Consider the following 25445-nt stretch of genomic DNA (forward strand, 5'->3'; position numbering starts at 1 on the left):
TCCTATCTCACTGACCTTCTTACGCCTCGTCAATCAGATATATATGCATCATCACAACACTAGAGATGCTAATAACTTCCGCTATATCATATGTAGAACTCGGTTATACAAAGACTCTTTCTTGCCCTCTCTCGTTGATCTTTGCAATTCTTTGCCTTTGAGTATAAAGTCTTCCCCATCTCTGTACATGCTGAAACATCATCTGAGAAGTCTAGCACCTCAGATTCCTTCATATTTCTTCTACGGTCAACGGTTAGGTCAAATTCATCACTCCCGTTTGCGTATGAATTGTAGTGCACTTAAAGATCATCTCTTCAGCAGAAATCTCATCGCAAGTCCTGTATGTAACTGTGGTGAGGATATTGAAATCACTTTCCATTTTCTAATTGCTTGTCCAAATTTTACTATTTGTAGACATCTTTATCTTCCTCATTTACTTCCTGTCGCTTCTGTTGACATACTCCTTTTCGGAGATCCTTCGTTACCATTAGTGGAGAACGAAGCTATATTTGACAGTGTCCAAACATTTATATTAAAAACTAAACGATTTGACCCATAGGTTTCCATTATCTTACACTATATGTCATTGAAGCGTCTCAATCACTCTTCAGTTCTTCTTTCTCTCATTGTCAAATTTAACTATTTTAATTTTTGTTGTAAATTGCCCATTTGCAGTATCTATATTACTAACGAAAAAAACGGTTCCTTGTCAAACACATCATGTGATATCCTCCTCCCCTTATTTCCCCATTGCCGATCCCTTCTTGCACTTTTCAAACTTGCAAATTTGTCTAAAGAACCTTTGAGGTTTATGCCCCATAATCCTCTACATTCAATCCTTAATTACCATTGCTCACTGCTGCTGTGTCATCGACTAACCACTTTTTTTGCTATCCACCAAATGATTCCTGCACCAAACTACGGATTAATGGACCCAAGAATGATGTTAACTTTCATATAAATTGTGATATTGTGTAATGAAGTTAAAATGCTCAGTAAAATGCTTTTTATCTTTTTTTTTTATTTTTCATTTTCAAACATTTTACACAGTATATATAAATGGACACTAACACACAAACACTTGCATACGCACTCATTTACAATACATATATTAGCCATTAATAGCCAACCATAACGCACATATATGCATGCTCTCACTTTCTCTCTCACACACACACACACACACACACACACACACACACACACACACACACACACACTCACATACATACATACATACAGACAGACAGACAGACATACTAAAAAAGAAAGATAAGAATGAAGAAGAAAGAAGATGGCGGAGGAGGTACCGTTACACATACACGTATATTACAGTTTAAATATATTATACTAAATAAATGAAAAAAATGTTCTGAAAAATCGTTGTGCTGATCAGCTATATAAACCTCAAAAAAAAGATAGAAAAGAAAATTAAAGTAAGTTAGCAGTAGTAAAAGACTAAGTGAAATACTAGGGTAAAGGTTTATACTCAAAGGTCCAATAAAGGTTTCCATTTCCTCCAGCCTATTTCAACTTGCCTTTTAACATGGTCACTTTGACTAAAAACATATATTTTTGACCTAAAAAATTATCCTTAATTACATTAATAAGAGCATTGATATTTAAAGAGTTGCTAAGACATCTGGTTTTATAAATGTAATTATCAAAATCTCATTGTCAACAGAGCTACAACTTTGTAAAACTATTCCAAAAAGAAATGAATCTTTATTATATGCAAAGGGAATAAACAATAAATCTAATTAAGTTTCAAAATTTTGAAGCAGAGTTTGCACCTCTTTGCATTCCCATAGGCAATGTATAATTGTCTCCCTTTCTGTATTACATAAAGTACACATAGGACTAGGATTTATTCCTATCTTATGAAGGAAGGTATTAGTAACTAATACATGATGAATAATTCTGACTTGAAACCATATCAATTTGGAATTTTTTGTTACATTGTGGTATGAAAGGGTATGACAGTTTCTTTGGTTTTATTTCGAGATTTCTTAAATAGCGCTTTATTGACAATATTAGTCCATGGTATTGTAGAAAATTAGTATCAATTCCAAATTTTTGTATAAATTCGTCAAAAGAAAGAAAAGTAAAATTGTCAGAATTTTTCATCAAATCATTTAAAATTAAAATACCTGACCTAAACCAATTGGGGTAAAAAACAAATTTATTATCAACTTTAATATCATTGTTGTACCAGAGAGGTGTTTTGAGGATACACTCTTGTCTATTTAGCCTCATATCTAATATCGTAATAATTTGATTTATCCCATGCTTTAAAGACATCTTTCCAAAATTGATTACGACATCTGGATATACACAATTTTACATAATCCTTCCCACAATTATATATCTTATTTAAATCTAGAGTTGACTTGAGGATCAGATACCATTTGCCTGAAGACGAGAATAATCTTCTAATCCATCCTAACTTTAATGAATGAATGAAAGCATACAAGTCAATCATCTTAAGCCCACCATCTGCATAATTTTGAATCACAACATCTGATTTGATCAAATAATAAAGAATTTATTGTAGCTAAATATTTTTCTGGTGGGTTTGGTAAGGTTATAAATAGATAGTTAAGTTGCGAGATCAATAAAGATTTAATAACACTGATTTTCCCAATTGGAGTCAAGCTCCGCCTCTTCCAAGCAGTAAGAAGTGATTTGAGTTTTACAATTTTTTGTCAAAATTCATTTTTGGTATCTGATCTAAATCAACTGAAAATTCAACCCCCCAAAAATGTAAATCTGGTTTTCCCCCACTGTAAATTCAAATCTGGCCTATATGTTACATCACTGTATTTATAGCTCCCTAACCATATAACTTGTGTTTTACTAGTATTAATATTTAAACCTGAAAATTTTGCATAGTGTTTCAACTCCGATATAGACTCATTAAGAGACCTCTCTGACCCATCTAGCATCAAACCCGTGTCATCTGCATATTACACATTCAAAATTGGTACATTATCTTATATCTAATTCTTGCAGCTAGCACTTCTGCACATATAATAAAAATGTAGGGAGCTATTGGATCTCCTTGACGACAACCTCTTTCAATACTGATACGTTCCGATAAATTCCCCTCTTGATTAATTGAAGAATATACATTATTGTTAAATAATTTTAACAACTTTCTTATTTCTGGTCCAAAGTTAAAATAGCTAAAAACTTTATCAATAAATCTCCATGAAACGGAGTCAAAAGCCTTTTCGAAATATACTTACATCAACATACCTGGAATATTTAAATCTTCAACATATTGCATTACATCATACACTGTGCGGATATTTTCACCTATATACCTACCAGATAAAAAGCCAGTCTGATCTTCATTGATAATTTTATCTAAAACTGTTTTGATTCTTTGTGAAATTACCTCTGAAGCAATTTTATTTGTAATATTTAAGAGTGTAATTGGCCTCCAGTTTTTTAAGAAGTGGCGTGGCTTATCTCCCTTGGGAATACACACAATAATTTCATGTCTTTGGGTAACTGAACATTGACCTACTAAAAAACCATGATTTAAAGAGCGCACAACAAAACTACCCATTTTTTTCAAAAAAACTTTTTAAAAAATTCTGAAGTGAAACCATCTGACCCTGGACTCTTATTATTTTTCATACCTCTTAGAACTTTTCCTGCTTCCTCAAACGTTATCTTACCCTCTAAGCTATCTGACTCAATATTACTTAATTTTGGAATATTACAATTTTCTAAATGTACTTCTAAGTCAATGTTATCAGTCTCCCTAAACTTATAAAGATTTTCATAAAATAATCTTACTTCAAACAGGACTTCCTCTTGTTTAGTCATAATATCTCCATTATCTTTTTGTATTTTAGGTATGATCTTAGAATACTGCAGCCTGACCTCCTCAATACAAGTTTTTATCATTTCCAGATATTCAGATTCAAATAATAAAGAGTTGTTAAATTTCCAAAGACCCTTCCCTTTTTTAAATTCATTCAAAGTCAACCATAATGTTGGAATAGAATGGTCAGATCTATAACCCGGTTCAATTCTGGACCTATTAACACTAGAAAGAAGCGTTTCGGATATTACCTTAACCCCAGTGTATCACATTCCAGGTATAAGTTCCTGGTATACGTTTTGGGATATAGTCTAGTCGTGTAGCTTTCAGAAACAATACCTAGAATAACGATACACCTAAGGGTGGGGAGGGTGGGAAATTGAATGGTACCAATCTGTACCTATATAATTCCCAGTCGTTTGTTTTATATAATAAACAATCACAGGTCCATACTATTCCACGTTACACTCCACCCAAGCCGTCATAACCAGCTTGATAGAAAAGGATTAGTGACGTCACTTCTCCAGTCACGTGATACACTGAGGTTATTACCTTAACCCCAGTGTATCACATTCCAGGTATAAGTTCCTGGTATATGTTTTGGGATATAGTCTAGCCGTGTAGTCTTCTTCAACACGATTACCAGTAATCGACCACTTCCAAGTGCATCATCCACACCTAAACCTTCCTCCCAACACTAATTATCTTCCCCATTTAAAAGACAGACCCTTGCTTGTAATGCATACTTATGTATGATGTTCACATCGATAAATTTGTTTGAAAACATGTTCGCAGCTGTTACTTGATGCCATAAAAGATTATAATCAACACCAAAGTAATTATAATTCATCCTTTTATTCCACTTAATCCACAAGCCATCCTATACAATACATTCACAATTAAACATTGCCATCAAATATCACTGTCTAGCGCAAACTCTACCAAGATCTCATTTATTCTCGTTTACCCGAAAACATACATGCAATATCTAACATACTTAGTACCATGATCCTATCCAATCATACAATTCAAACCCAATATATGTACATACACATGCAACATTTAAAATGGTTGAATATCATCCAATCATTATACATTACCAATATCACATGTTGAACTTTCCAAATAACCATCAATATTTAACATATCAGGATCGTCATCCAATCATAAACGTTTCACTAATACATGTACAATAACATATATACATTTAATACCATGATGTCATCTTATCATTACAGATGTACATGTACATACCGGGTTTACAATCATTAAAAGTTCAACCTTAACATGTATAGTGTTTAAGGTACCAAGATCTCGCCCAATCATCGCCGTTAATTGTAAATCTAATATCGACAATTATGCCCGATCTGTCATCAACAACTTGCAATCACCATACAACCACTATCCTATAGGTAACGTGACCTACTTTTGGCAGCATATTGTATAGCGACACTATGAAAAATAAAACAATGCCAATACTAGCTGTGGGAATAAAGCAAAACCAAGCAAGTGAGGTAACATAGGAAAATATCAGACTTTGTACTAAACACTGGGGAAATATTATCAACCTCAACAACAGGCAACAGTAATAAACACATTTAATCCAAAATTATTAATCTACGATTATACTCGCATCTTATACACATTCATTCTCATTTCTATCTCGCAACAGATTTGCTAAATACCTAGCGAATTATTCAAAACGCCTTCTCCAAGCTCTCAAAATCCGCACTCTTCCGAAAACTATCCTCTATATCCTCCGACTGACTTGTACATTTTGCTAATTTACTGGCAACATATTCAGACTCCCTAAGCACTGGTAGCCGACTATACAGTAGTACTGAGCACTATCCTCCCCAAACCACCCGATGTGCCTCATCATCTGTCCCATATTATTTACAGCACCAGACAGTGCCATCGTGACGGCACAACCCGACCTAAACCTGTGAGGGGTTTCTCGATGATATATTCCCAGAGTCGTTAAATAAGTTCTCAGCCTCTCATAAATCACGGAGTATGACACAGCTTGATCAAGAATACGGCCACCATCTGTAACCACTCTAAATAGAAAACCTGGCGAAAGCGCAACTCCTAGCTTTCCTACTCCTTCCACATAATCACGCAAACCTTTAACTGGACACAAAAGGCTTTCTTCACATTTCTTGTAACAAACATATTGGCCTTGCCTTTGGCCCCACGTAGAGTCTTCCCATAAGTATGGTCCTGTTCCGTCATTCAGAGACCTAATATCCTGAGCCACTAAACCTGCCAAATCACCAGCTCTTTCACCACCAAAAAACTGTAACTTAAACCAAGCCTGGTCTCTCAAAAAACACGAACCTTTCACACAACGACAAATCTCTCCGTGTTAGTTCCCGCTCTATATACATAGAAATTGCTCTCACCTTAGACAAAAATATTGGGGCTGCCTGTTTAGGCATAGCATGGGCCCGGGCTTGTTCTTTCTGAACCATCTTTAAATAATCTCTAACCATAGGGGAAGCTGTTGGATTTCCACTAAGAGTTGACACATCCCATACCCTTCCAGCACCAATATCACAAAAAATATCCACTAAATGTTGTACCATCACACTAACTGAACCAGAAGCCAACCGGAAAGGGCAATTACAAGACTGTTTCCTTTGGTACCCAAGAACTTGCACTGTACCCCATGAACTTTATTCTTCCCCGCCTTATCTTTCCATACTAAAAATCTACAAACATCATTAGGACAGCATTCTGACAGCCCTGGTTTCCGTGGCAAAGAATCCAAAAACAATATCAAAGAATCCCTCACACTTGTTTTCTTCTTCATATACAAAAATGTAAGGCGAAAAAGCTCTTCTCTTCTCTAACTGCAAGATTCTGTTGTCAATATCCATCAAGTCAACCGCTATGGTATCCTGCAAATAAACATATACCTCATGAAAATGATAACCTGAAGGCAACCAGCTGCCACTTCAAACCTTTACTATCATCTATGAAACCATGCCTAGTAGGAACTTTAATCACCCCTCTCTGAAACTGCTTGCCAACACAAATACTAGACACCACAGCAGTCTGTAGAAGTGGCCACCACACTGAAACAGGACTGATAACCGGAAGGACACAAGTACAGTTATCAACACTTTGCTCCCTAAATAGTGATAACAAAGATGCTATCATACCAAAAGGAAGAAAAACATACTTATTCTCATCGCCCCTCAGATTCTGTGCGTAAACATTCACACCGGCAGACCCCGGTGTGGGGAAAGGCGTATAATGTCTCAAGGATTCACCATCTGGTGACTTCCTGACATTTGAGTCAAGTACCATCAAGTCTATAGTATGCGGGCCATAAGCCTTCTCAACCAACTCCCAGGACTCATTTCCAAGTGTACACTCGCTGAAATCCAACTTCCTATATGGCTGATCTGCCGCATTGCAGCACGACGGAATGCACTGCAGATTCAAATCTATATTGCGCTAAACTACAAACTCAAAAATCTGTTTTGTAATCCTATTCAGTCGTCCATCTCGACCCCCTTGATTTTCCCATACCGAAAGAACAGCCATATTGTCTGTCAGTAAATCAACTCTCGAATCACTTAGAGACCCGGCAAAAGACTCTAGGGCTTTCAATACAGCACTAGCCTCCTTCAAATGGATAGGACGACCATCGTCATTATCAAAGTAATCGCCAACGACACAACTCTCTCCGTCAAGGGACACAACTGCCCCGTACCTAAAAAGAGAAGCATCAGTCGACATGCTCACCTGCTTGTGACTCTCTGGCCTCCATTTAGCACAGCCATTCCAATTGTCTAAGAAACGTTAGTAGCAGACTTCCTCTCTTTGGTCTCCATCTATCGACACTTTCCTAGAATTCTTTATGCCATTGGCTATAGCACTATTAACCTCCCGACAAAAAAGTTTTGAACCAGGAACCACTAAACCCATAGAAATACACTTCCCTGCAAATCTCTGCAGTGTTTTTACATCCACTGCCCCAGAACTCCCCTCAATTCCCTCAGCACCACAAACTTCTCTTTCTTATCCTTGGGGAGTATGTAAGCCTGTCTAACAGAGTTAATGAGATAACCCAGGAAGCGAATACAAGTTGACGGAACCGAAGAACACTTTTCCAATGCCAAAGTGTACCCTAAACGTGTCAGAACCTCAACTAAAACATACGCTACCTTCTCAGCCTCATATAAAACCTGAAGACCTCCAACACCTTTACCAGCCACACCCATTCTATCATCTATATATTGGGTTGTTACCACAGATATACTCCTCAAGTAAGACGTAACAACCATCCCCGTAGTTTGGTATATGTAAGGAGATGCCTTCCACCCAAATGGGATAACAGTATACACCATCACATATCCCCCAAAGTGTAAGCCAAAGAAAGTCTGTGATTTGACCGAAATCCTAACATGATCATAACCTGATTTCTCGTCACATGTAACTTTATAAGCACCCTGCTCAACCAAACGATGGACATCTCTCAAAGTCTCTAACTTAAAAGGAGAATCCTTTGTCTAGAGGTTTATATACCGACAGTCATGACATAACCTTGGTTTAAAAGGCTCAATTGTCAAAGGCATCACCACTCTTGGTAACTCACATTCACCAATTTTACCCAATAATCGGATAGCCCCTGATGCTATCTTCTCCGACAATGTCCTGCAAATAAAGTCAATATGATCCTTACAAATTGGCGCATTAGGAAAAAACTGCCTTGGTGGTAAAGCAGAGTCATAGGGTCTTCCTCGAAAATTACCCCTGAAATGGTGGAAAAAACTAACCACATCTACCCCTTCTGCTATCCAAGACCTCACAGAATCAACCATATCATTTCCTGAAGACTTGCTAAATATTGTCTCCCAGTTCTCTATATTATCATGTAGCTGGCCAGCAACAAAATTATCTGGATCTCGTAAAGGAAGTCCATCTATATCGAACTCCATGCCACGATTAATAACATCTTCAGCAGATGAATGTAAAGTTGTAGGCGAGAGGCTCCTACCCTTCAATGTAACTCATGTTGGACCATCACGAACATTGACCGCATATGGATTAAAATCTTCAAACTGCTCCCATTCAGGGACATGTGTTAATGAAACATAATCTCTCCTATTGCCAAGTCCCTGTAACAGATAAATGAACCCTCCATAACTACCCAACTCGTCACCCACAACCCACGTGAACAATGTCCACTAGGGGGTTCAGTGTCCCCGGGCTCTAGGTTTAAGAATTCTACATATTATTATCATACAAAACAAGTACAATAAATCTATACAGTCATTATAATTCACCATTTTTCCCTTAATATCGGCAACCTACAAGTACCAACCATCACCGGTTATCCATGCATAATCAGAAAAAAAAATGAAATATTAAAAACTTTATCAAACAACCAACATATATACATGCAAAAAATATTCAGTATGACACCCTCAGATGTCACAAATGTCCGATATCCTTTTAACTATCTCTATTTTGCTTTTGCAGCCTTCATCCTTGGGCAATCCTTCACAAGGTGATCTACAGACTCACAAAACCAACAGGTGCCCCTCTGTCTCCTTTGGTATCCCCTACCAAAAGGTTTATATGCTCCCCTCGACCTAAAATTAAACTGGCCCATATGGGGTTGCATCATACTCTGGTATGCACCCTGAAACTGTGGCACCATTGCTTGACCTTGAAAAGGGGGGTAACCCAAATTCATAGCACCTAGAGGAAACATAGATGGATATAAATTGCTCAGTGGAGACATAACAGAGTTTTTTGAGCTCTCTAATCCAGCTCCCACATTACTATCACTCTTACTCATCTTAGTCTCCCTATCCTCACTTTTCCTTTCTCTCAAACATTTACCAATTGCTTTTGCAACAACATCAGTAGACTGCCCTCCTAAAACAGTCAAACACAAGGAGGCAATATCTAGCTTCCCCTGATACCGACTAGCCTGCCTTGCAAGCTCTTCATAAATGTCCGTCTCTTCATGATTATACTTCCTTACCACCTTAATTAATCTATCCAAATTCCACAGCATCAACTGTTCGCTTGGATCCTGCTGAGTCGCACTCGACCTTAATAACTCCCGCATCTCCTTTACCTTGTCCTTTGGGTCCTTTGGGATTCTCTCCAGCTTCGTGCCCTCACTCTGGGTACTTTCAACACGCCTCCTTTTTACGTGATCTGTAGATTCCTATATGAACAAAACACCATAAATGAAATATCCAACATGTGCACACAAACCATATTAATATCCAACATGAAACGTTATGAAGTATAGCATGCCTATGTTATCAGTCCCACTCACATATATACCTATTTTGGCTATATTCCACAATCTACAACATCAAGCATGTCCGATACCGACTACTACTTATAACACTAATCCGATCGGATTAGTAACACAAAATATCAGCATAATATCAAAAAGAAAATAATCATAGAATCTTATCATTTTTTCCCCAATATCTCGCAGTAATTATCAGACATTTTTACACCATTCACCTGTCCATCTCTAGTCGATGTTGACGTTCCAGCCTCCTCAGGCACCAAATCCTGGCCAAGTGGTTGTCCCCTCTCTTCGCCAAAATAATCAGGAAATGCAAAAATAGCCTTCCAGAAGGCAAATCCGTCTCTCCTTTTCCCGCTAATGAAAGTAACTCCCCCAGCTGTTCGCCTGTTAAATCAGCGACTTGTTTAGCTACCTCCTTGAAAGGCAGATCTTCTGTTTGTCGCCCCACAGACACCCTTGCCAGGCCCTTTAGGGATGTTACCGCCTCCTCATCCTGCAACTTTCTGATTGCTGGCAATAAATTCAAACCTTTCAAGCTGTGCCTTTTCTTAAGTGTAGTTGGCATCACCATCTGAGTGTATAAAAACAATGATCTTTAATTAGATAAACAGCCCTGCTAACTATATAGTATACAGCACCTATGCGTGACGACCTGGTTTCGTACCATATGATATTCTGTATTCACAATTATAAACTATGTAAATGTATAAAATAAACACTAAAAAATATTTAAAATGTCTTTATAATAACACAAACTTTCCAATAATTATAAATCACATCCTTCACTAGAAATCATGTATTCTCCTTAACAGAAGCATTATAATCAACACAAGCTGATTTGACAGCCATCAACACCTAATTCGAAGGAGTGTATTCTTTAAATGTGGTATCTGATATGATGATCATGTATATATTGAATTGATGTTGACCGACAGAATGTTCAAGAAAATGCGGGTTATTATAAATATATTTAAATTCATGTGTTAAGGCAGTCACTTTCAATCACAACATTAAGACACCACCATTTAACTTTTTTTTTTCATTTTCAAAATTTAATCCAATTGCAGGCAGCCCTACTACATCACACGGTCACCCCTAGCATAACAATTATTAACTGACCCCCAAGCATGCAAAATAAATACATCACAATGAACTGCCCTATTGAAGCATTATGAAAATACTATTCACATCATATGGATCAAACACCCTAACCAAGGACGTATATGAGACCTAACTGAACTTGCACAACAATATAATACATGTACATGTGTGATAGACAAGACATTATAACTCCATGAAATCAAAAAGAATATACACAAGGCGCCTACCGCTTCAAACAAACTTCTCAAATCTAAATCCACAAAATACCTGAACCTAAACAGCTACAAGCCGAGTTGCGTGAAATGATAGCCTACTTCATGCATACATAGGACCCACTGAAACTTCCTGTCACTAACGTAAATTAGAGTCATCTCCCTTTAACTAGATATATCGCATGCATGTACAACTGTTTTATCTGTGTGGAATCCTGACCAACATAAATTCAACCCTAATACAAACTAAAACATGACTAAAGGCATACTAAGCTTGTTTATATTCTGTTCCCACAAAACCGGAAATCACGTTACAAATCTCGGACAATCTCGCACCAGCAAAAACTGGCGATAGGTACAATACCAGTTTAGCTCAGCCGAAACTTTGGTGTTGCGATACAGACAAAACATCAGCAATCCGTACTACACCATCACAGAATATTGGGAGAGAGAGGGGGGTACTGGGATTCATAATTATAAGCAACAAAATCCATAAAGGGATTAATAATTATACTGAAAACAACAAAATCCACACTCGTTAAATAATAATTTATTAACAATAACCAATCATATCATGTACCAGTAAACTACGCTGCATTCGATCATCGCGCCAATATATCCACTAAACGGAGTAAACACTCTCATCTATTTCAAAAATATGCACCCGGCAACAAAATGGCGGCATAGCCTCCTGCCATCCACACGATTGGCTCATCCAATCCATCATCATCCGACATAACACATCCCCCTGGGATACAAAACCGGTCCTCTTGACCGAAATTACGCTCATGGTAATAAAACTCTCAATATTTGTGCCCTCTTGGCATGCCCTCTTGGCATAAAACATATATTTACCTTCCAACAATGGAACGGCAGCCAGCCAGGTCATCAGCTTGATAGAAAAGGATTAGTGACGTCACTTCTCCAGTCACGTGATACACTGAGGTTATTAAAAGTCCAGTCTTGCTTGTTTTATAGGATTTACTTTTCGCCAGGTATAACGCCTAGTATCTGTATGGTGCTCCCTAAAAATGTCAATTAAACTATAATTTTGAATGATTTCCAAGACTTTAGCTTCGTCATTAAAATACATCACCTCTATTTTTTAAAATGGGTCTGCATTAAGACTCTCGTTGTAGTAAGTTAATTCCAGAACAATGATTTTTTATTGTTTTTTATTATAGCTGTATTATACAGACGCTAAATATTGCTAGATAAACGGGATAACGTACAATTTAAATGCTTTCAAAGTACTGAAGATAAACAAAAGATAAACCTTATAAATATACACGGCGAGCTTTAACTCTATATTATAGTCACACATATAATGTACACATATGTGTCTCGTATGTCCAAGAGGTTATCTAGACAGAGCGGACACTAACAATATGGAGATCGTCACTCCGCCCCTCTGGGTGGTTCTGATGATCCTCGCTATCCTCCTCTATACATTGTAAGTAGAACTGTTCAAAGAACACAATTTATATCTTTATCTTTGAATGGATGATATAATGATTTTTTTTTTTTTTTTTTAAAGTTTGTTCCTTGTAAGACAGACTGATGATCCTGTTATGATATCGTATTTTGCGTCTTTAGAAAGTATGTGATAAGTGTGTAACATTTGATATTCACTGAATGTGCTTGTTTGTAAATCCTATAAATGTAGGTATTTAGATATTATCTGATTGTGTTTATATTATAGTACATTTACTACGGTTTGTAGTTTAACTTTTACCTGAAAGGTTTAGGTTTAGATCATGTTACTATAAATAGAAACTACAGACCAGTGTCAACGATGTTTTAGTTATTCCAGCTTGGACAGTATACCGTACGTAGGCACATCATATACAATGTACAATATTTCTCAATGGTACATGCAGGGTCAGTATTGTCCATTGCTATCCAGAGCTACTGGTTTCCTCCAAACAAAATAGTCATGATAGTAGCGCATATAATAAGCAATTTTAAATAAAGCACCGATTTAAAATCATAAAATCAACAAAATAAACATTTGCCCCAGGTTTTATGCTAGTCGGTACACACGCATCCATCGTAATCTATCATGATATTTACCCCTGGGCTATCACATTGTAAAACTTAGACTGTTCACGAGAAAAAGACTTACGAATTACATATCTTTCAAGAGTACAGATATGGGACAATCAAGTTTTCGAGGCGATCTGCCCCTTTGTGAAGACAAACAAAACGAACACGATTACATAATATGATGCGGACAGTAATACGGGAAAGAAAAATAGACAAATATTTAACAGCTCAATGGAGCGCAATTAACCCTTCGGCAAGAGGCAGTCGAAGGCCGGATCTACAAAAACGTAGCGATCTTGTTAGGCAGAACGCTACAATATATTTAACAGCGGTAACTGGAAAGTGTGCCACATGTGACGTCAAATGTGTGGCGAAATTTATACGTAGTGCTCATTTGCATAGGATACAAATTTCATGGCCTATATCCCAGGTGTGTGTGCGAAGGAGCAAAGTCCTAAATTTAGTCACATTTTGTCGGCCAGCATATGTGCAAAGGCTAAAAAGCGCAGAAAAGAAAGGGAAAATGCTGGAAGTATTAGTTATTGAAAAGCGAGTGTCCAATTGATGTCAATTTGTAATACATATATAATTAACGTTCGTTAATGCCTTTGGGATAGCGGGTCTGTAGATAGGTAATTCAGAATCTCTCTCTCTCGATCGACGCTTGGTATATGTCCAGTGGGAACAGTGCTCAATTGTAATCAATTCTAGTCACCGGTTGATCATGAGGTGTAAGCATCAGTATGTCATGTAGAAGGTTATACAATGATAACAAATTCTGCTAATATTGATTTATCCTATTCGTTGTTACTATAATGCCAATACTTATTTCACTGGATGGTATGTGATATAATCCCGATACTTAATGAATAACTATCCTTGTAATAAGAATATTACATCTTCATATTTCAGTATGATGAGCCGTGACTTCTGGACGTTCAGACAGATGGGAGTGCCCGGGCCAACACCACGACCTATAGTTGGCAATCTACTGCAACTAGCTTCTAAGGTAATATCGCAGATTTGTTTGTGAGCTAGATTCTGAAACTGGTCTAATGACAAATCATTATACAGGAAAGTGAAATTGGAAAAACTGGCATGCATGTGTTGACATTGCAAAGTGTTTTTGTCCTTTTGAAAAGGTCTAAAACTTGTATTAGAAAGGTACATTTGTGTGTATGTATACACAATGTTCACCGAAATTCCACTGGTCTCCATCCAGAATATTAATAGAGGTAGGTGTCAGGGCCAATATCTATATCGCTTACCTATTCCTGGCATGTAAACGCATTTCAACTAATATTACTGTAGATATAATTCTTAATTTTCAAATTTTAGAACATCAGAAATGCTATTTCTTGGAAATCACAAACGCAATACAGAGAGTCGTCATGGTAAAACTTTTTTTCGGTCCCAAGTGGTTGTTTGTTACACAAAATCGCAATAATAAAGAAAGGAGCCTACTATATAATTCGAATTTGTAAAAATTGGGGACATTATTAATTGGACGCTCCATTGTATCCCCTTTCTTAAGTAAAAAATGGTCTCTGACCTGAACTTTTATCATGTCATAATATGACTAATTGAAATCATTGAAATTTGGGTAGTCAATAGATGGCAATCTATTAGAAAATAATATTTCAGTATACAATTTACTTACAGGGTTTCCGTGCTTTTGACCTCAGTGCAATAAAGAAATATGGAAAAGTTTTTGGGTAGGTAATCGTTCGAATATTATTGATAAATGATATCATCATGCTGTATTTATTTTCATATTACTAGGAAATATGATATTGGCCGGAAAGTCTTAAGTATTATTATTTTTAGATCATGCAACTGAATTAAATAAATATTATATTTGAATTTATTAACATTTCAGACATTTCGACATGCTTTCGCCGAATCTAGTTGTAGCAGATAAGGAAATGCTGAAAGAAATTCTAGTGACACAATTCAATAACTTTATAGACAAAAGGGTAGGTAAAATATAGAAGGAGCGCATAATTATTATAGATCATAAGTTTAACAAGCGTATTCCTAAAATTCTCGACAAGCTACGTATCTTAAATATACCAATCAGGAGTACCACCACTTTTCATAATTTACAACTGTAACCGAAAATCATCAAAGTTTAAAATAGCAACATCCTCCGTGGACAAGATCTGATGTAACTGAGACTTTTTTTATATAAGTTGCTCTTTCTGCCAATCTTCTGTGATACAAAAGATATTTTCCCTCAAATAAGACTTTTGACCTTCTATGATGCAAAAGACATTTTCCCTCCAATAAGACTTGTAACCTTTTGTGACACAAAATACATTTTTCCTCCAATAAGACTTGTAACCTTCTGTGACACAAAAGACGTTTTTCTCTAATAAGACTTTTGACCTTCTATGATGCAAAAGACATTTTCTCTCCAATAACACTTCTAACCCTCTATGATACTAAGACATGTCATCCTCTGTGACACAAAAGACATTTTTCCTCCAATAAGACTTGTAACCTTCTGTGACACAAAAGACATTTTTCTCAAATAAGACTTTTGACCTTCTATGATGCAAAAGACATTTTCTCTCCAATAACACTTGTAACCCTCTATAATACAAAAGCCATTTTACTCAAATAAGACATGTCACCCTCTGTGACACAAAAGACATTTTCCTTTAATAAGGCTAGTAACATTCTGTGACACAAAAGACATTTTTCCTCCAATTAGACTTGTAACCTTCTGTGACACAAAAGACATTTTTCTCAAATAAGACTTTTGACCTTCTATGATGCAAAAGACATTTTCCCTCCATTAACACTTGTAACCCTCTATGATACAAAAGCCATTTTCCTCAAATAAGAACTGTCACCCTCTGTGACACAAAAGACATTTTCCCTCCAATTACACTTGTAACCTTTTGTGACACAAAAGACATTTTTCCTCAAATAAGAATTGTCACCTTCTGTGACTCAATAGACATTTTTCATCAAATAAGAGTTGTAACCCTCTATGATACAAAAGACATTTCCCTTCCATAAGACTCGTAACCCTCTGTGACACAAAAGATATTTCCCTCCAATAACACTTCTAACCCTCTATGATACAAAAGACATTTTCCTCCGATAAGACTTGTAACCTTCTGTGACACAAAAGACATTTTTCCTCCAATAAGACTTCTAACCCTCTATGATACAAAAGACATTTTTTCTCCAATAAGACTTCTAACCCTCTGTGACACAAAAGACATTTTTTCTCCAATAAGACTTCTAACCCTCTGTGACGCAAAAGACATTTTTTCTCCAATAAGACTTCTAACCCTCTGTGTCACAAAAGACATTTTTTCTCCAATAAGACTCGTAACCTTTTGTGACACAAAAGACATTTTTCCTCAAATAAGACATGTACCCTTTGTGACACAAAAGCCATTTTCCTCAAATAAGATTTGTCACCCTCTGTGACACAAAGGACATTTTTCCTTCTAAAAGACTCGTAACCTTCTATGACTCAAAAGACATTTTTCCTCCAATAAGACTTGTAACCTTCTGTGACACAAAAGACATTTTTCTCAAATAAGACTTTTGACCTTCTATGACACAAAAGACATTTTCCCTCCAATAACACTTGTAACCTTCTATGATACTAAGACATGTCACCCTCTATGACACAAAAGACCATTTTTCTTCCAATAAGACTAATAACCTTCTGTGACACAAAAGACATTTTTCTCAATTAAGACTTTTGATCTTCTATGATGCAAAAGACATTTTCTCTCCAATAACACTTGTAACCCTCTATAATACAAAAGACATTTTACTCAAATAAGACATGTCACCCTCTGTGACACAAAAGACATTTTCCTTTAATAAGGCTAGTAACATTCTGTGACACAAAAGACATTTTTCCTCCAATAAGACTTGTAACCTTCTGTGACACAAAAGACATTTTTCTCAAATAAGACTTTTGACCATCTATGATGCAAAAGACATTTTCCCTCCAATAACACTTGTAACCCTCTATGATACAAAAGCCATTTTCCTCAAATAAGAACTGTCACCCTCTGTGACACAAAAGACATTTTTTCCTTTAATAAGACTCGTAACCTTCTGTGACACAAAAGACATTTTCCCTCCAATGTCACTTGTAACCTTTTTTGACACAAAAGACATTTTTCCTCTAATAAGATTCGTAACCTTCTGTGACACAAAAGACATTTTTCCTCCAATATGACTCGTAACCTTCTGTGACACAAAAGACATTTTTCCTCCAATAAGACTTGTAACCTTCTGTGACACAAAAGACATTTTTCTCAAATAATACTTTTGACCTTCTATGATGCAAAAGACATTTTCCCTCCAATTACACTTCTAACCCTCTATGATACTAAGACATGTCTCCCTCTGAGACACAAAAGACATTTTTCCTTCTAAAAGACTCGTAACCTTCTATGACTCAAAAGACATTTTTCCTCAAATAAGAGTTGTAACCCTCTACGATACAATGATATTTTTCCTTCAATAAGACGTGTACCCTCTGTGACCCAAAAGACATTTTTCCTCCAATAACACTTCTAACCCTCTATGATACAAAAGACATTTTTCCTCCAATAAGACTTGTAACCTGCTGTGACACAAAAGACATTTTTCCTCCAATAAGACTTCTAACCCTCTATGCTACAAAAGACATTTTTTCTCCAATAAGACTTCTAACCCTCTGTGACACAAAAGACATTTTTTCTCCAATAAGACGTCTAACCCTCTGTGATACAAAAGACATTTTTCTACAATAAGAATTGTCACCCTCTGTGACACAAAAGACATTTTTCCTTCTAAAAGACTCGTAACCTTCTATGACTCAAAAGACATTTTTCCTCAAATAAGAGTTGTAACCCTCTACGATACAATAATATTTTTCCTTCAATATGACTCGTTACCCTCTGTGACACAAAAGACATTTTTCCACCAATCAGACTTGTAACCCTCTCCGACCCAAAAACATTTTCCCTCCAATAACACTTCTAACCCTCTATGATACAAAAGACATTTTTCCTCCAATAAGACTTGTAACCTGCTGTGACACAAAAGACATTTTTCCTCCAATAAGACTTCTAACCCTCTATGCTACAAAAGACATTTTTTCTCCAATAAGACTTCTAACCCTCTGTGATACAAAAGACATTTTTTCTCCAATAAGACTTCTAACCCTCTGTGACACAAAAGACATTTTTTCTCCAATAAGACTTCTAACCCTCTGTGACGCAAAAGACATTTTTTCTCCAATAAGACGTCTAACCCTATGTGACATAAAAGAGATTTGTCTTCCAATAAGACTCGTAACCTTCTGTGAAACAAAAGACATTTTTCCTCCCTCGTACCCTTTAGGCGTTTGACGGCTATAATGGTGATCTAGACCACGGTCTCACTGTTAACAGAGGGCAACACTGGAAACGTAACAGGAGCATCGTCACACCTGCCTTCTCATCTTCAAAAATTCGACAGGTAAGTTGTATAAAAAATGTTATTATAATGTAAAACATTATTTTTCACACACATTGTTTTTAATTTCAATTTAAAAAGTTAAAAGTTGTTACACTTATATCAAACATTCAAATGCAAAATATATAATTTCAAACGAACGATTGAGAAAAAAAAGCAAAACAAAAACAAAAAACCGTGACTGCAATTTTACTTTTTGGAACGCACGTTCCTAGGCTAGTGCAGTATTTTTTTTCTAATTTGGTTCCATTATTTGTGTTCATAGATGGCACCACTACTTCAAGACGCTTGTAACACTCTAGAAAGATCTTTTCGGAAAGCGGTTAGGAAAAGTGAAGATGGCCAGGTAGAAATGGCGAGGTGAATTTATAGCTTCATTAGTTTGCTTCTTGTTCTGGGATATATATAATAGTAACCTAAGTTTAGAAAACCAATGAATGATCGATATAAACTTTTACCCAAAAATATCATAAAACGTTTAAGAAATGGATAATATATAATAATTTCTATTTGGGTAAATAACTCTGGCTACTTGAACACACACTGTATGACACGATACCTGTCATAAAAATAGACGTTAGGCTAATCGAAAATATTTGCAATATAATTATCATATCTTTAAAACTAGTACTCTCCATGGCGATATATGATAATCGTTCAAAGCAATACAGGATATCATTATTATTCTGCGTCCTTTATATAGCATCATATTTACTGATTTGTGATATGCATTATAAATATTGTTCTTTGTTGATGTTTTTTTCTGGGGTTGATAAAATTATGTATCAACCTCATTAAAAGAGCTTTAATTATATTTCTGCACGTTATATTGGTTATCAATATTTTTTGTTTCGGTGGGTGTCAATGATTATCTTTGTTTGGTATTTCTGTACGTTATATTGGTTATCATTACTTTATGTTTCGGTGGATACCAATGGTTATCTTTGTATGTGATTTCTGTATGTTAGAATTGGTTATCATCACTTGATGTTTCGTTGGGTGTCAATGATTTTCTTTGTTTGGTGATTTCTGTACGTTATATTGGTTATCATTACTTTATGTTTCGGTGGATACCAATGATTATCTTTGTTTGGTGAAGGTTATTTAGAGGATATACGATGGACGTGATTAGTTCTACAGCCTTTGGTATCCAGGTAGATTCACAGAATAACCCGGATGATCCTTTCGTTACTCAAGCAAAGAAAATGTTTGACTTTTCATTGACGGGCCCCGTCATCCTCCTGATCCGTGAGTATAAATTACTGCCATACGTATACTGTGCCATTCATTTATTTTGGTAATAAATTTGGTTTAATTTAGTTTCTTTGATTCAGATTTCACAGTCTTATTCTGTTTTTGATGTTTAAGCTTTAAGGCGTTATTTACCTATGGCTTCTGTAATTTAAAAATAGCATACACGTAGATAAAATGCAATATGTACATTGGTCGAAAGATCGATTTTTCTATATTCACATTTAATTAGCAGGTCTCTGTTAAAAAGCTTGGACTTTCTCTGCATTTTACTTTCACAAGCCTCTGCTAAAACGCTTTGTAAAATACGATAGACGCAATCCTAAATAATGTTCAGGAGTACATAGTGAAAATCAAACACAACCCTAAATAATGTCCAGAAGTACATCGTGAAAATCAAACACAACCCTAATTAATGTTCAGGAGTACATAGTGAAAATCAAACACAACCCTAATTAATGTTCATGAGTACAAAGTGAAAATCAAACACGATGAAGTCTCATACTTCGTTATATATTGTATTACAGTATTTTTTCCTGCCCTGAAACCATTGTTTCTGAAGCTTGGTGTATGTATTTTTCCACGTGATAGCATGGATTACTTCCGCAAACTTACAGCTAAACTTTTGGATGAAAGGAGGAAAAACAAAGAGGTAAGAGAGCAAAGCTCATTCTGCTTCATAGACGATACCATGGGTCAAATGTCACATGTCTCTTTCCAAAACATGTAAGTAAAATATAAGACAATGGCAGACAGATTTGACTGTAGTTTGGTTAGGTAATACAGTCCTTTAGGATTGGTTATTAGGTCTAATTAAGAACATTAGAAGAATTAATGGATATTTTTATTGTTTTTTTATTAGATATGTCGCACTGATTTTCTCCAACTCATGATAGATGCCCAGGAAGGAAGATTACAACCGGATATCGAGAATGAGGATGAACATCACAACATTCTGTCAAACCAACAGCATGAAGGTTTCAATATTACATCTAGCTAATACAGGCTTAATTATATTCCAGAGGTGTTCTTTGTTTTGCTTTTAGTTTTTTTAACGTCGACTATTGCAAATTGATGGAAAATTAAACTATGGCATTGTATATTCATTATTCAAAAGCTTTAACGAATTTTACTGAAGTACTCATAGAGGCCACACTGAAACCACTAGTCTACCTATTTGTATCTATTTTCAGGGCTAACGTTTGATGAAATCCTCGGAAATGTTCAACTGTTTTATGTTGCCGGTTACGAAACTACTGCCATTGCACTAAGCATGATAACTTACAGTCTGGCCATTCACCCCGATTGCCAGGACAGGTTACGTCAGGAAATCGAGGACAAGATCGGAGGACCAGTAGGTAGTTTATAACATAGGGCTTCATCTTACAGATTTATAAGTTTAGAAACAGTTGGCCCATTATTACAATTTTATTACATGTCCTCTGATTGGCCAAATTGATGTATATAATGATGTTGTCCTCTGATTGGTCAGATTGATGTATATAATGATGCTGTCCTCTGATTAGTCAGATTAATATATATTATGATGTTGTCCTCTGATTGGTCAGATTGGTGTATATACTTTATAATAATGGTATCCTCTGATTGGTCAGATTAATGTATATAATGATGTTGTCCTCTGATTGGTCAGATTAATGTATATAATGGTAATGGTGTTATCCTCTAATAGGTCATAATTGATGTATATAATGATGATGTCCTCTGATTGGTCAGATTGATATATGTATAATGATGGTGTCCTCTGATTGGTCAAATTGATGTATATAATAATGTTGTCTTCTGATTGGTCAGAACGATGTATATAACAGTGTTGATTTATTGGATTGGGTAGGAGAACATCGACTGTGAGAACGTTAACAAACTACAGTACTTGGATATGTGTATTCACGAGACGTTGAGGATGTATACTCCATTTATGAGGTAATCAAACTTCTGACAGGAAATATAATTTTATATCATCATCTAACTTCCATAATGTCTAAAACTCTAAAACTTCTTATCAATTTAATACGACACAAAATACGTTGCAAAGATACATAATTTGTTTGAAAGTTCTTATTCGTGCTTATATCTTTTATTCATTTTACCAAATATCATTATCGATAAACCACAGCAAAAAACATTCTACCTTTCACTATATATCCTTGCTGAGCCCTAAAGGAATGCTTTACCCCTGTACTGAAACAACATAAATACATCTTCCCGTCAGGGTTGACAGAAAATGTGTCAGGACAACAAAGGTGAAGGACATCACTATACCAGCCGGGATGATGATCACTATCCCTGTATATGCCATACACCATGACCCAGACGTTTGGGAGAAGCCGGAGGTCTTCGATCCAGAGAGGTGAGAATTTTCTTAATATGTTGGTAATATATGTTTTGATGTCAATAATATCATGTCCGTACATATATGTCCTCCTGATTCAGAACTTTCGCTGTCGAGTGTAAAATATTCTTGGAAAAAAAATTGTGCCCCATATTTCCTCGCTGGTCTTTCTTTAGTTCGCTATTTTTGCAGGTTTTCGCCATCCGCGAAGGCACAACATGATCCAATGGACTTTCTTCCTTTCGGATATGGTCCACGTGGGTGCATTGGCACACGTCTCGCTCTACTGGAAATCAAGTTGGCAACCTCCCGTATCGTGAGCAAATTCTACTTACGAGTGAGCAGTAAAACTCATGTAAGTCTATATTGATATAATAACGTAATCCAAACTAAAAATGAAATATAAAACAAAATATTAGGATGATACTCATGAAGTTGGAATTCTAGAATAAACCCGAAAACATTATAAGAACATTATGCATCTATTTTTATCGAAGACATGGGCAGTGTTTCAAACCAGTATAACAAAATATTCAGAAATTTGTTGTCGAACATAAAAGGGTTTTTTCAGTATTTAAGCACATTTGTCATTGAAGACATAGAAATAGAAACAAGTATTAGAATATCAAATTAATTACAGCTTATTTATTTCATGTATACATTTCTAGCTATCGAAAAACGAAAACCTAACACAATGTATGGTAACGTATCAACGAAAACAAAATAGTACCATGTAATTGGTTGACATAATATAACGTGTTCTGGAAACTAACACTTTAGAGCAAGACCAACGACTTAACTAAATTTCCGCTTCATGCCGTTATTGAACAAAGCCATTCTTAATTTCCTGATGATCGGTTATTTCATTCCATTAATGAATGCATCTGTTTTCAGATTCCCCCTAAGATGGAGGAGAAAGCCGTCCTGATGCCGTCCTGTGTTTGGCTTAGGATGGAGGAGATCAGTTAGCGTCCGGTGTATATAGAGCTAGAGAAAAGGAAAAACACGTGCTACAGCGTATTGTCTGGGAACCCCATTATATATTTGGTTTCTTGAGCAATGTGTCATAAAACAATTAGACCCGTCCAGTAATTTACGTGTAATATTTTCATATAATGTCACTTGTGCAATATAACCTGGAGTGCATTTCATTGGTTGGTGTTGATATGTGATGGAAAAAATCTTATGTGTTCATTTCCTATGAGATTTCGCCAAGGCTCGCAAATTTCGCTAAGGTTCGCACTTACTGTATATACACCACCCGTGGTTTGTCTAAGAATTATGCATATTGTTATGCTGAGTTGATTCCTCGACTTGGAGTCTTCGGTCTATCCACCGTACCTGTGTTGAGCAGAAAGGAAATGAACTTTGAATAAGTGAGAATTGACATTCCAAGCTACACCAGACGTTCAGCAATTTTATTGTTGTGATATGGGCTATATATATATATTAAAGTCAAACGTGAATTACGAACCGTTGTGTGAATTTTTAACTTCGCAGAACAAATTGACTTTTGATACGGAACATCTTTTAACCTTAAAAGAAGCAAATATTGACATATGAGCTGAAATTTACCTTCTGATATTAGTTATCGGATTCGAGAATAATCTTATCAGATGGTTATAAATCACTTTCAACAAATGTATGATTATCCCGTTTGAGTATTTTAGGCTGTATGACTTAGTACCAAGACCAAGTGTAGCATGTGAATCTAAAGGGCAGTGATACGTTGTATTATTACGATGTAAAGGGCAGTGATACATTGGATTACAACAATGTATAGGGCAGGGATATTTTGTAATAATACGATGTAAAGGGCAGGGATACATTGTATTAAAACGATGTAAAGGGCAGGGATATTTTGTATTAATACGATGTAAAGGGCAGGGATACATTGTATCAATACGATGTAAAGGGCAGGGATACGTTGTATTATTACGATGTAAAGGGCAGTGATACATTGGATTACAACAATGTATAGGGCAGGGATATTTTGTAATTATTTGATGTAAAGGGCAGGGATAATTTGTATTAATACGATGTAAAGGGCAGGGATACATTGTATTAATACGATGTAAAGGGCAGGGATACATTGTATTAATACGATGTAAAGGGCAGGGATACATTGTATTAATACGATGTATCACTTTTCTTGTCCATTGTATATAATACTTACAAAACTTTCGCGTCTTTAACCAAAAACCAGAAAAGGATTTTTGTGGTTTAGAATTTTCGCGATCTGACTGATGATATATCCATTTTTCATTATCGTGTGGATCATATGTTCGTGATCGTTTAGCAATGTCACACGAAAATATCAACCCCGCTAAAATTATCCGTGTCTTCTGGTGCCTTCAACTTTACTACGAGATAGTCCTGGGGTGGAGACAATTTCAGTGATAGTAACCCTGAAACATACCGTCAAATGCGCCAAAAAGTACACTCAAAAAAAAGAATTGGGGATGTTTCAGAGAGATAGCACTGTTACAATTCCTTGCATCAGTCCTAGCTTCAAATTTAACGTTAAACTTAACCTATTCCTGGTAACACATATATTAAAGATGCTCCACCGCTGACAAATGGTATTTTTCTCTATCAAAAACAAGTGCAGACGATGTAGTATTTATCTTCAATTACAAAAGTTACTTAGTTTACACCATTACCACCATTGAAAAGTTTGAACTTATAATTTTACTTCAAGATGAAAATATCAAAAATAATTAATTGCATCCCGAAAAAAAATACTTGGCACTATGTCCTATATGTAATGAAGTACTGATTGAGCATGCACCAAAAGCAAAATCAATTATTTTTTTGTGTTAATTAGACATATATATACACGATTAAACACTTGTTATTGTTGAAATGATGAAT

The 25445-nt window shown here is 35.9% G+C and overlaps 1 protein-coding gene and 1 pseudogene across 1 annotated transcript; one reads left to right on the forward strand and one right to left on the reverse strand.

Moving 5' to 3' along the window:
• Positions 1 to 4697: 4697 nt before the first annotated feature.
• On the reverse strand, positions 4698 to 6677 carry LOC138329569 (uncharacterized; annotated as a pseudogene).
• A 6065-nt stretch (positions 6678 to 12742) lies between these two features.
• Positions 12743 to 24044, forward strand: LOC138329570 (cytochrome P450 3A2-like). Its single transcript, XM_069276651.1, has 14 exons — positions 12743 to 12896; positions 14402 to 14498; positions 15152 to 15204; positions 15369 to 15465; positions 18857 to 18973; positions 19236 to 19330; positions 20070 to 20218; positions 20749 to 20873; positions 21084 to 21198; positions 21415 to 21575; positions 22074 to 22162; positions 22452 to 22589; positions 22764 to 22926; positions 23466 to 24044. Exons 1-14 carry the CDS (start codon positions 12781 to 12783, stop codon positions 23538 to 23540), a joined length of 1590 nt encoding a protein of 529 aa, XP_069132752.1. The 5' UTR covers positions 12743 to 12780; the 3' UTR covers positions 23541 to 24044.
• The last annotated feature ends 1401 nt before the right edge of the window (positions 24045 to 25445 follow it).

This window comes from Argopecten irradians, chromosome 8, assembly GCF_041381155.1.
Source record: "Argopecten irradians isolate NY chromosome 8, Ai_NY, whole genome shotgun sequence".
Classification (NCBI taxonomy): domain Eukaryota; kingdom Metazoa; phylum Mollusca; class Bivalvia; order Pectinida; family Pectinidae; genus Argopecten; species Argopecten irradians.

What these genes read in the sequence shown, in the direction of transcription:
- LOC138329570 (XM_069276651.1), top strand. Translation starts at nt 12,781, where the DNA reads ATGTGTCTCGTATGTCCAAGAGGTTATCTAGACAGAGCGGACACTAAC. An exon ending in GCTATCCTCCTCTATACATT is followed by an intron (nt 12,897 to 14,401) that starts GTAAGTAGAACT and finishes TTCATATTTCAG; the next exon opens with TATGATGAGCCGTGACTTCT. An exon ending in ATAACTTTATAGACAAAAGG is followed by an intron (nt 15,466 to 18,856) that starts GTAGGTAAAATA and finishes CGTACCCTTTAG; the next exon opens with GCGTTTGACGGCTATAATGG.